This window comes from Pan paniscus, chromosome 10 (assembly GCF_029289425.2).
Source record: "Pan paniscus chromosome 10, NHGRI_mPanPan1-v2.0_pri, whole genome shotgun sequence".
In the NCBI taxonomy this organism is placed as follows: domain Eukaryota; kingdom Metazoa; phylum Chordata; class Mammalia; order Primates; family Hominidae; genus Pan; species Pan paniscus.
Window position 1 is genome coordinate 102,627,474 of NC_073259.2, and position 12,506 is coordinate 102,639,979.

A 12,506-nucleotide genomic window follows, 5' to 3' on the forward strand; every position below is an offset into this window, starting at 1 on the left:
ATGACTTTATTTTATTTCTACTACTCAGTGGCTTAGTTTAAAGCACAATGGGAAAAAAAAAAAAAAAAAAGGAAAAGAGAAAAAAAGAAATCCAATTCTCAATGCCTAAGCCAGAGTGGAGTAACCACCACCAAAACAGCTGTTAACATGGCTGACGCATGTTCCTGTTAACTGCTTTAGTCAAGTTAAAGGCCTGGCAAGGGAGAGATTCTGGCTGGCTTAGCAAGGAGAGAGATTTCTGAGGTAGCCACCACAGATGGTAGCAGATGTCACGCAGCCTCAGAGCAGAAGCCACCAGAGACTTCACTGTCTTGGAGCTGAGCAAAAAAGCTGAGAAACACTCAGCCACGTCAACTGCCAATTACACACCTCAAGAATCTCAGGAAGCCAGGGAGTGTGTAAAAGTTTCTATAATTAATTGCTTTCCATTCTCTTTATCCACAAATCTGTCAGCTCATGGCTCTTCAAAAATCAAGGATGCTAGCTTCAGGTATCTCTGCCCTCACCTTGTATGGCCAGCAGCATGAAGATGGAAATGCACAATTTGTAACCACATTATTGATTGCTATAGTCCTAGGATTAAAAGTGATCCCTGACTGACAAGAAGCCAGTTGTTCAATTCCTTCTATTATAGTGTAGGGTAGCGGTCACCCGTATAGGCTAGTCACACAAGCTTGGGGATCCCCCAGTACCTGCTGCCTGATGCTGCTCATTATTTTCCCTCTCTGAACCTCAGTTTCTTCATCTACGAAGCAGAAATAATAGTGCCTGTCTTGTTGGGTGTTGGAATGATTATATTTGATAGTGCAAGTAAAGCACCTGGCACAGTACATTGTACACAGTAAATGTCAAAGAATGCCAGGTATCATCCCAAATCTATGAATGCCCAGAAAGGTGCTGTTTGGTATTGCCATGTTCCTTACATGACCCACAAATTTCTACATCTCATAATCATACCTATTTAGAAAATAACTCTGTATGTGGGGCTGCAGATATTCATAGATTTAATTGCAAATTTTAAAAGGCTATTATTGTTATTAAGACTTTAAGTTACTTTGTCAAATGGTGACTATGGACCTCCTCAAATGTACAAGATAACTTCTTTTTTTTTAATTCTTTTTTTTTTTTTTTTTTTTTGAGATGGCAGGGGGGTTCTCACTATGTTGCCTAGGCTGGTCTTGAACTCCTGGGCTCAAGCAATCCTCCCACCTTGGCCTCCCAAAGTGCTGGGATTACAGGCATGAGCCACAGCACCCGGCCCAAAATAATTTCTTACATTAGAAATCCCGGTGGGGCATGGTGGCTCATGCCTGTAATCCCAAAACTTTGGGAGGCCAAGGTGGGAGAATCACTTGAGCCCAGGAGTTCAAGACCAGCCTGCGCAACAAAGTGAGATCCTGTCTATACAAAAAATAAAATAATTAGCTGGGTATGGTAGCACTCGCCTGTAGTCCCAGCTATTTGGGAGGCTGAGGCGGGAGGATCACTTGAGCCTGGGAGATGAAGTCTGCAATGAGCTATAATGGCACCACTGCACTCCAACCTGGGTGACAATATGAGACCCTGTCTCAAAAAAGAAAAAATCCATACATTACTCAAAACTGGTAAATATTGCTTTATTCTATAGCACTATGCTTAATGAAGCTTGAAACCAACTAACATAACTTTTCCCCATTTCTTTTCTTTTTTTTTTTTTTTTTCAGGGAAACACAGAATTGGTAAGGTGTTTTCCCTAATGCAACATTTAGGAATATGCTGGGCTGGACACATATTTCATTCAATCACTTCCATTGTCTGTATTCATCCTCAGACATCAAATGACAAAAGTGTGCAAAATAACAGTTGTTCCCCATAAGATTTCCAAATATTCAGCTATGCTCCATTTTCCAGGGCACAGAATGGGCTACTGTAGTTAAGAATTTTTCTATCATCTGAGAGTTCTAATTAGTCTGTCTGTACAGGGTGAGTGACCAAAGTAGAAAACTGGTCAGGACATGAAGTGACTGGAAGCAGAGGGCTAAAAAGGCAGGATGAGAAAAACAGAGTCGTGAATTCTTCACCAGCCAAGACCTCACGAAAGGCTCGTGTGTCTGGGCTTCCATCCCACCCGCTGATACAGGCAGTCCCCTCTCAGCCGCGGCGCTGCTTCTGTGGTTTCAGTTACCCGCAGCCCACCAAGATCCAAATATAGCAAATGAAAAATTCCAGAAATAGGCCGGGCGCAGTGGCTCACGCCTGTAATCCCAGCACTTTGGGAGGCCAAGTCGGGTGGATCACCTGAGGTCAGGAGTTCAAGAGCAGCCTGGACAACATGGTGAAACCCCGTCTCTACTAAAAATACAAAAACTAGCCAGATGGAGAGGTGCATGCCAGTAATCCCAGCTACTTGGGAGGCTGAGGCTGAGGCAGGGGAATCGCTTGAACCTGGGACGCGGAGGTTGTAGTGAGCTGAAATCGCACCACTGCACTCCAGCCTGGGTGACAGAGTTGTCTCAAAAAAAAAGAAAAGAAAAGAAAGGAAAAATTCCAGAAATAAACAATTGGTAAGTTTTCAACTGTGCGCCATTCTGATCTGGCAGTATCCTGTACTGTCGCAACTGGGACCTGAATCCTCCCTTTGTCCAGTGTATTTATACTGTAGACCAAGCTTGTCCAACCCACAGCCCATGGGATGCATGCGGCCCAGGACGGCTCTGAATGCAGCCCAATGCAAATTTGTAAACTTTCTTAACACATTATGAGGTTTTGTGATTTTGTTTTAGCTCATCAGCTGTCGTGTTAGTGTATTTTATGTGTGGCCCAAGACAATTCTTCTTCCAATATGGCCCCGGGAAGCCAAAAAATTGGACACCCCTGTAGACGCTTCCCGACTGTGAGTCACTTAGCAGCTGTCTTGGTTATAAGATCAACTGCTTCTGCTCAAGTAATTTTTATTTTACTTTACTACAGTACATGGTCATAATCACTCTGTTTTATTATTAGTCATTAATCTCTTACTGTGCCTCATTTATAAACTTTATCATATGTATGTATAAGAAAAATGGTATATACAGGGCTCAGTTCTATCTGAGGTTTCAGGCATCCCCTGAGGATAAAGGGGGAATATTGTAGGAATAGCGTTGGTATCTGTACTACTGGACTGGTTCATATGAGTTCACACACTGTGAAATCAAGTGCATTGTAGACACCAAAGCCCCAGACAAACTGGAGACAGTCCACTAAACCGACTGCCGGAGTCAGGCGTCTGCTCCCTCCTGTGCTGCTGCCCTGTGCCCACCCAGATTGGCATTGCCCTTGGTGTCTCATTCCAGCTCATGAAGGCTGTGCTTTGTCCTCGCCATCACTTCCCCTTTTTCAACACAAGGACATGTTTGCTAGCATCTTAGCATGACTGTGAATAAACCACTCTTCCTTCTGCCGGGGCTCAAGCAATGGGCCACACATCACCAACTTCCTACGATATATAGAAGACTTGAGATTCATTTAAAAATTGACTACAGGGGGAGAGGGGGATGAATAGATGGAGCACAGGGGATTTTTAGGGAAGGGAAACTATTCTGTGTGATACTGTAATGGGGGATACATGTAGTCATACATTTGTCCAAACCCACAGAATGACAACACCATGAACCCTAAACTATGAACTTTGGATAATGATGTGTGTCAATGCAGGTTCATCAACTGTAACAAGTGCACCATTCTGGTGGGAAATATCGCTAATGTGGAGGGGAAGCTATGCCTGTCTGGGGGCAGGGGTTATAAGGGAAATCTCTGTACCTTCTGCTCAATTTTGCTGTGAACCTGAAAGTGCTCTAAAAAATAAAATCTATTAAAAAAATTGGTCACACACACACACATTTGCTACTGAGATGGGCTCCAACAAATGTGAAAATTTAAGAAATCTACCTCTTTATTTAACACCAAAGCTAACATCAAGTGTTTATTTAAAAAAATAATGGCACCTGCTTTGGATTCATTGATGACACCACAATGGGGTGAAGATCTACAGGGAATTTACAATTTTAGGCTGACATGAAACTAAGTAGTAACTCACAAAATGGAAATTCTGCAACAAGCCTCACAATAAACATTTCCAGTTTCTACTTTCAGAGTTGCTAACTACTGCCTAAACATATCTTAAACACAGAGCACGTTTTGTTGAAATATTTCTCTTAGGACAAACACAGTAGACATGCTTTAAATAAATTAAAATTGCAACACATAAATCATTCCTAAAACAATCAAGGTGCATTACTTTCTAGCTTCTTATAAATAAAACTGTACTGATTTCAGGAAACTATAGGTTAGTTCTGTTTCATATCTTTTTTTTTAGCATCTTATCTAGTTTTGATGTGAATAAGCCAATTTCATTCTTTGCAGTGATTTATCTTTTTAAATCAACTAGTTCCTTTGTGCATGTGCTAACCTTAAAACACCTCTTCATATAAGCCCTGAATTTTAAGTGGTGCCATTTCTTCCTACCCCCAGCCCACTCCTCAGAATTACAGAAATATGTAAAATAGGTTGTTTAATCACACATGTTCATATGAATAAATATATTTAAATGTTTTTCCAAACCAATACAACTATATCTGGATTCACTGCAAAAACATTCCCATTCAATGCAAAATAATTTGGTACAATCCGACCAAAAAAGACAAAAGTAATTAGTTGCCTGAGGGAAGCTAGTTCCTCATTATTACTGAGCCCATAATTAAATCTGATATGCTAGAGAAATGGCAAGGCAATAAACACAGAGTGGGGCAATATTTAAATGAAAACAAGAGTGACAGAGCTGGAAAGAGCGAAAACCACATGAATGCTAATTGACAGAGAAGGATAACAGCCTCACCGGCTGAAATGAAAGACGGAGTTTCGGAAGATTTCCTTCTGTGAATAGCTGATGAGGATCATGCAGGCAAAAATGCTACCGTTCCAAGCTAGAAACTTGGGACTAATCCCACGTTCATTGTCCAAACCCAGCAACGGAGTACTTTTTTGCTGTTTCACTATGGATTTCCATTTTTTTTTTTTTTTTGGCAGTTGGGGGTGGGGTGTTCTGGTTTAATCATATTCAAAGTTTGAGCTTGAAATAACCAACTCAAGACCCACAGGAGACTATGTCACCAGATAAACCCAGTGCTAGAATCCAATGTCCAGCATCTTCAACCACTCAGGAGTGTTTGCTGAGAGACCAGGTGGTGCTTACCCACCCAACAAGCACTTTCCATCTTTGGGTTTGCTCAAGATGTTTACCATAAATGAAAGGTGTGGGGAAAGGATTATAGTTGACACAAACATAAATTAAATATCCAATTCCAGCATATGTTACAGCTACATCACTATTTTTAATTGTAATATTTCTAAAATGTCATTTAATCTCCTTACACATTGAAGAGAACAAACAGTGGGAGTGTTTATTCCTTAAGAGAGAATAAACTGCAGAGATTAAAAGTTTCCTTCGAGTGTATCATCTTATTAAAAAGTACAAAGTTTCATGAACTTTCAACAAGACTGCGAAATAAATATGCCAGGTAGGTTGAGCCTATCCAGGTGAAAACAAGGTTATTTGACATTTAGTGAGAGTCAATGAAAATATGAATTATTTCAAAGGAATTCATGATCCAGGTAGGAGGATTTAGATCCTACGGTATGTTAGAATAAAGCTAGTTTCTAGCAGATTCTGTTAACAGCTCCAGACTAGAGGGGACGGAGTGTGCTGCTTTTCATTCTCTTCTCTACTTCTGTCACTGGGGAGAAGATACACGGATCACAGGTCTGAGAAGTGTGCGTTAAAGCACATTTGCTAGGCTGAGCACTGGAATGGTGTGGGCTGGTGTGAAAAAGAAGCCTACGTCTTCTTGGACCCTCCCAGAGCCCTTCACCTCAAGGGTTAGACATCTCTCCTTCTCTAAACTAACAGCAGCACTCAATCCCTGGTGTGTCCGAAGTGGTGCTTGGAAAGATTCACAGATACCAAGAGGGGCCCACCCAGGCCCCAGCTTGATTTAGGAGTGTAAGTTACACTCAGCACTCAGCCCACGCTGAGTCTGATGCCCACAGGTAAAGGATAATGCTGGCCATCGAAATACAAAAGCTAAAGGAAGCACAACATTCTCTCTGCCTCCCTGCCTTTCACCTGGCCTCCTTATCTGTCTCCTAGACTTGAAAGATCAGTGTATACACATCAACGCGGTAGACCAGGGGGAGTCTGACAATGAAAGGAGAGACAGCCATGAGATCAGGGTAGGACTGGTAAGGGAGCTCTTCTCTGAATCCAAAATACTTTATCACCAAAGATTTCATGAAATGACATTTATTGTTTAAAAAAGCGTGAGTCTGGAATTAGATAGTGGTGATGGTTGAACAAGTTTGTGAATTTACTAAAACCACTCAATTGTACGCTTAAAAAAAAAAGCAAGCTTGAGCTGCCTAAGTCCCACTCACACACACTGGACTTGTACTAAATGCTCAACGATTCCATTCTCTCAGACTATGGAACATCCTGTCACATTTTTTTCCTTCAGGAGATTTCCCTAAGAAGAGCTGTTTGCAAAATATTGCACTTAATTTGAATCCAGGGGACCTGATGTCTTCTGGAAGAAAATGTACACTCACATGCCTTCCTGCCTGCAGCAGATGGCGGGAGTGGTGGGACAAGGGGCTCAACAGCAGTTTCCATGAACATTGTTTCCATCTTCCTCTTTGTTATACACACAGAGACACAGATTTAAAGGAAAGTATCATCTGGGCTGAAGGTGGTGAATGGTATCCCCCAAACAGGGATGTGAACTTTTGAATGTTTTCAGCTCAGAGGCAGTATGGTCGTCCTAATACCTCAGGACTTATGTTCAGTGAGATGTTAAGAGACAGGTGGCAACCTTGGTTCAAACACTGGACTTAATTTATTTTATTCTTGCTAGCCTTTCACTTCTCAAAGACGATGCTCTCAATCTTCATCCAGGTGAATTGCTCCCACTAATCTAGCCACCATTCAGTCACACCCTACATCCTCGTTTCCTCATGCTTTCAGCGTTCCGACACCTCAGTGCACTTTAACTTTAGAGGCTACGGTTCGGTTGTCCTTCAAAGAAAAAACTGCAACATGACCATCATTTGTTTTCATTTCCTGAGTAAGCTTTGCAGTCCCTCACAGACCTGTGAATAAGATGAATCACATAAAGTGAATCATATCCTCCAGGGGGGCTTATCACAATCAAGATTTGCCAAAAAACAGCCAGGCATGGTGGCTTGTGCCTGCAGTCCCGGCTGCTTGGGAGGCTGAGGTGGGAGGATCCCTTGAAGCAAGGAGTTTGCAACCAGCCTGAGCAATATTTAGCAGAGCCCTGTCTCAAAAAAGAAAAAAGATTTGCCAAAACACAAACCTTCAGAGTAGTGCTCACAGGATTCCAAATTAATGTTAAAGTCACAGTCTGATGAGGGATTTGAAAACATTCCTGCACACTCTGAAGGCTGGGCATTTGCTAGCCAGTTGAGACAAAATCAGGTGTTGGTTGCCTGGGTATGAGAAGGTGAAAGCCCCATTCATAAATCCCTATGCCTTCCCATTTAAAGTGTAACAAAACCCCTCAGGTAGACTTGTTGGATAACAGGTGTGTGATAAGATTTCCACGTTACAGGGTCATACACGACTGACTGCTGTGGACACTGAGTACATGACGGGACCTATGGTCCCCTGGAGACAAGCAGGGTGGATCACACGGGGACCATAGGCCACAGTGTTTAACACTGCCCAAGCCTGTGATTCTTCATTCCCTGAATCATGCATATCCTTGCTTTATATAGGACTCACAGAAAACAACCATTAGCAATTGTGAAGCTCAATTCTGACAGTGACTTAGGAGAGAGACCTCTTTCTTCTGGATCACCAATTATGCCAAGGTCTCAATATACAGAGGTTTACCACGCTGGGCTGGTCAGGTGGGCAGGAAATCGGTCTGATTAAGGCAGTGAGCAAGGTAGGAGAGCTCTGAAACAGATTCGTGTTAACGAAGTACAAGGACTGAGTTGGCAACTGCTACCGAGTTAAGAGAATTGTAGTTATTTACACCACACAGCCCTAGTTTTTCTTACACACGAGTCCGCACAATCATTCACTGTAAAATTTGGTAGTATGCACAGAGTTTTCTTTAAAATAAAACTTGAAAGAACTTGAAGGCAGGAACCAGTGGCTTCATCTTGGTATTATCATCCTTTCTATGGCACACAGGATATGGTCCCAGTTTTTACAAAATATAGCAAGAAGAGTCACGGCAAAGAAGGTGCCAAGAATGTGGCAGCGACTCTTCATCATGGGTGAGACGAACTTCGCGATGGTGGACACACACACTAAGATGACAGTCATGAAGGCCAGGATCACGTTGATGCACCTCCCCAGGAGAACTTTAGCATTCACGGTGTCTGTCTGCAGAGCTTGCTGCTCTTGCTGGTGGAGCTCCAGCTTAGAAATGCGAGTCTGGCAGGATTCCAAGGCTTCCTGTGAGCAAGAGGGAGAGCAAGGGTCAAACGGTGTTGGGATGGTGAGCAACACGTGAGTGCTCGCTCAGCTGTACACAAAAGCCCCAGCTCAGAAAGCCCAATGCCCAGGCGGCTGCGAATCCCCAAACCGATGATGATGGTGATAGACAAAGATGTGGAACAAGAATCCCAGGCTCATTTTCTCCTGTTGTTCACGAGTAGAAGAGCATGTGGATACAACCACAAAATACCATAAATGAGGAAGTATGGCTAAGTTTTTTGACTTTACCTGTTTTTTTTTGAGATGTAGTCTTGCTCTGTCACCAGGCTGGAGTGCAGTGGTGCGATCTCAGCTCACTGCAACCTCCGCCTCCTGGGTTCAAGCAACTCTCCTGCCTCAGCCCCCCAAGTAGCTGGGACTACAGGCGCGCACCACCATGTCTGGCTAATTTTTGTATTTTTAGTAGAGATGGGGTTTCGCCATATTGGCAAGGATGGTCTCAATCTCCTGACCTCGTGATCGGCCCACCTCGGCCTCCCAGAACGCTGGGATTATAGGTGTGAGCCACCATGCCCAGCCGACTTCATCTTTTTTTTTTTTTTTTTTTTTTTTTGAGACAGAGTTTCACTCTGTCACCCAGGCTGGAGTACAGTGGCGTGATCTTGGCTCACTGCAACCTCTGCCTTCTGGGTTTAAGCAATTCTCCTGCCTCAGCCTCCTGAGTAGCTGGGATTACAGGTGCACGCCACCACGCTTGGCTAATTTTTGTATTTTTAGTAGAGACAGGGTTTTACCATGTTGGCCAGGCTGGTCTCAAACTCCTGACCTCAAGTGATCTGCCTGCCACGGCCTCCCACAGTGGTGGAATTACAGGCGTGAGTCACCATGCCCAGCCTGACTTTACCTATTTTTGAAATAAAGTGATATAAAATATTGGTGCCTGTTGGTGCCATCAGGGACAAAGCAGAGGAGGAGGGAGGTTCCACTTTGTGACTACTCCACCTTTCAGCCAAGGAGTGTGTGGGATCTCCAATGGCCAGTCCTTATTTCCACCGCTCAAAGATTTTTGTCCATCAGTTAGAGATTGGCGGAGAAAGGCGAGAGAAGGGAGGGGAAGGGACTGGGGCTGACTGTGGGGCAACTGTGCTTTCACCTGCTCTCTGAACGCGGTGTTACTCAGGACACCATCCGAGGCTATCTCCCTGGATCTCATCCATGCCAAGTCTTCAATTACTAAGACACAGATGGCTACAAGTGTATCTCTAGGCCAGTTCTTCTTCTGAGATTGACTCACAGATCTCCGTGCCTCTTTGACATCTCCATCAGAGCTTCTTGAAAGCACCTCAAATGCAACACATACAAATATGGCTTCATGTATTGCAGCTACCCAACACCTGCAGTCAACCCTGTTCCCTTCCAGTGTCCTTCTTCTCAGAGTACAGCACCATGATCCACCCAGTTCCTCATACCAGAAGCCTAACGGGCATACCCTGATACCCTTCTCATCCAACCCGTCGCCCAGCCACGGAGGAAACATCCAGTTTCTAGCTCAATTGGTCCGGTTCTCTCTCCACCCGGTCAGCACCCCAATCTAAGTCACCGGGATCTCTTGCCTGCAATAACCTTTCACGAATTTCCCTATACACCCTTTTGTTCCCCACCCTCACGAATCCATTTTCCACACAGCCACCCAAGCGGTCTTTTAAGGATGCATATTTGGTATCACTCCTTTTCATAAAACCTTTACAATCTTTAACATGGCCTTCTGAGGCCTTGCAAGGCCAGGTTCAGCTCCCTCTCCTCCCTCACTTAATGACTTCATGCCAGCCGCTTGCCCTGTCACAGTACTCTGGCCTTTTCTAAGTTCTTTTTTTCTTTTAAGAGACAGGGTCTCACTCTGTTGCCCAGGCTAGGGTGCAATGGCACAGTCAGAGCTCACTTCAACCTCAACCTCTGGTCTCCTGCCTCCATTCCTCCTGAATGACTGGAATTACAAGTGCGAGCCACCACACCCAGCTTTATTCTAAGTTCTGAAAAGGAGCATAGACTCACCTCAGGGCTTCTGCATATTCAGTACACTCTGCCTGAGACATGTGCCTCCCCTACTCCATCCCTTCTTCACCCATGGATCTCCCACTCATTTTTTAGGTCTCGCGTTGATTGCCACATCTCTGGGGAAGCCTTTCCTGATCCATGAGATGAGATCAAGTCTCCCTTCAGCTCTCCTCCCCAACCACAAGACATACGCTGCCTGAGGACAGGAACTAGCCCATCTGGCATTTGCTGTCCTCTCCAGCACAGAGCCAGCGCCAGGCATGCAGCACGTGCCACACACTGGCTGAATATGAAAGAGACAGCTAGGTGCCAGTAAGAGAATGTGAGGCTTGATGGGTACAGTGGCGCATGCCTGTAATCCCAGCATTCTGGGAGGCCGAGGTGGGTGGATCACTTGAGATCAGGAGTTCAAGACCAGCCTGGCCAATATGGTGAAACCCCCTCTTTACTAAAAAAAAAATACAAAAATTAGCTGGGCATGGTGGCATGCACCTGTAATACCAGCTACTCAGGAGGTTGAGGCAGGAGAATCACTTGAACCCAGGAGGCGGAGGTTGCAGTGAGCCGAGATCACGCCACTACACTCCAGCCCGGGCAACAGAGTAAGACGGTCTCAAAAAAAAAAAAAAAAAAAACAGAATGTGAGGCTTGAGAGAGAAACCTTCAGGCCTGCAGGGTGAAAAGGATCTAACTAGAGGTAGTACAATGTGCCCCTCTCTGTTCTAACTCATTTGCCAATCTGTGTTTGCTCAATTAAAATATAGTCACCTTTTCAGGTTTTAAACAAGAATAATGGCTCCAAGATTGATTTGCTTTTCTTCTGCTGAATAACTCTATGGGCCAAAGAACAGGTTCTCTGTTACTATAGTAACTTCTATTATACTAGGCTACCAACGAAAAGGATAAAACTTCTTCAGATCTTACATTAGAGAAAGTGCTGGCTTTCAACAATAACAGGCATGTACTAGAAATCATGTGTTCTTTTCAACCACTTGGGTCCAAGGTTTCCTCTATTTTAGGCATAACACAGAAAAGGTGATGGAACAAGACAAAAGACCAACCTTTTAGGAAAATCCATGAATCTTTGATTATAAGATGAATTACGTGTACAAATAGACCGATCTTAGGATTGTCTTACAACTGCTGTCAATTTTTTTTAACCAAAAGAAAAATCCAAGAAAATTAAGGGTGAATTCCAAGGAATTTGAGTCACAGCAGCCAGAGTATTCAGCCCCACAATTTGTGGTACTTCCTTGATTCCAGTAATTAACTTATTGGGGATGATGACCATAAAAAGGGGTTATCTTGAAACGTTTTTAACTGGGAATTCAGGGTTTAAAAAACTACTCAGTTGTTTAAAACAACAAAACCCTGACATCCCTGCAGGCAACAGTCTCCCTGTCTCTGGCAGCCCATTCCCTTTGTGTAACCGTGCCTGTAAGAACAAAACAAATATGAAAAAATGATGAAGTCAAAAGGCCCAACTGCTAGAAGCCCTGAGGATTGTGGCTACTCTCGGATGTAATAAAAAGAATGGACAGTATTTATTTTTTGACTGTTTACTATGTGCCAGGCAAAGATTTCAATACTTTACATGATTATTCCATTTAATCTTCCTTGACAACCTTTTGAGGTAGAGCTCATTAATATTTCCATTTTATTAAGGAGGAAACTGAGGCACAGAGCACTAACTCATCCAGGGTCACACAGCATACATGAGGAGGGCCAGGATTCTAACCAACGTGACAGGGAAGACGCTCCAGTCATTCACACAGATGTCCTCTTTGCACTTCTGAGTGAAAGATGAAACCAGAAAACGTCGAAATGAACCTCTCTGGATTTTTAAGTTCCCTTTGTGTGGTCCCTCCTTCACCACTAAAATATGTTTGTTAAAACACAGAAGAACAATATTAACCCAAACTATCCACTAAATAAGAAAACCATGCATTCAGATACCACCCAGTGACACCCG

General features: G+C 43.6%; 1 protein-coding gene across 6 annotated transcripts in view; it reads right to left on the reverse strand.

The window, feature by feature from the left end:
- Nucleotides 1–3,886: 3,886 nt before the first annotated feature.
- TMCC3 (transmembrane and coiled-coil domain family 3) overlaps nt 3,887–12,506 on the reverse strand; it is a 308,739-nt gene continuing 300,119 nt past the window's right edge. For 4 of the 6 annotated variants that reach the window (XM_063593189.1, XM_034934245.3, XM_034934247.3 and 1 more), the window contains exon 4: nt 8,504–9,821. In XM_063593189.1, the coding sequence (XP_063449259.1) occupies nt 9,432–9,821 (390 nt within the window). In that variant the 3' untranslated portion in view covers nt 8,504–9,431. The other 2 variants (XM_055095995.2, XM_034934246.3) reach the window with 1 other exon arrangement.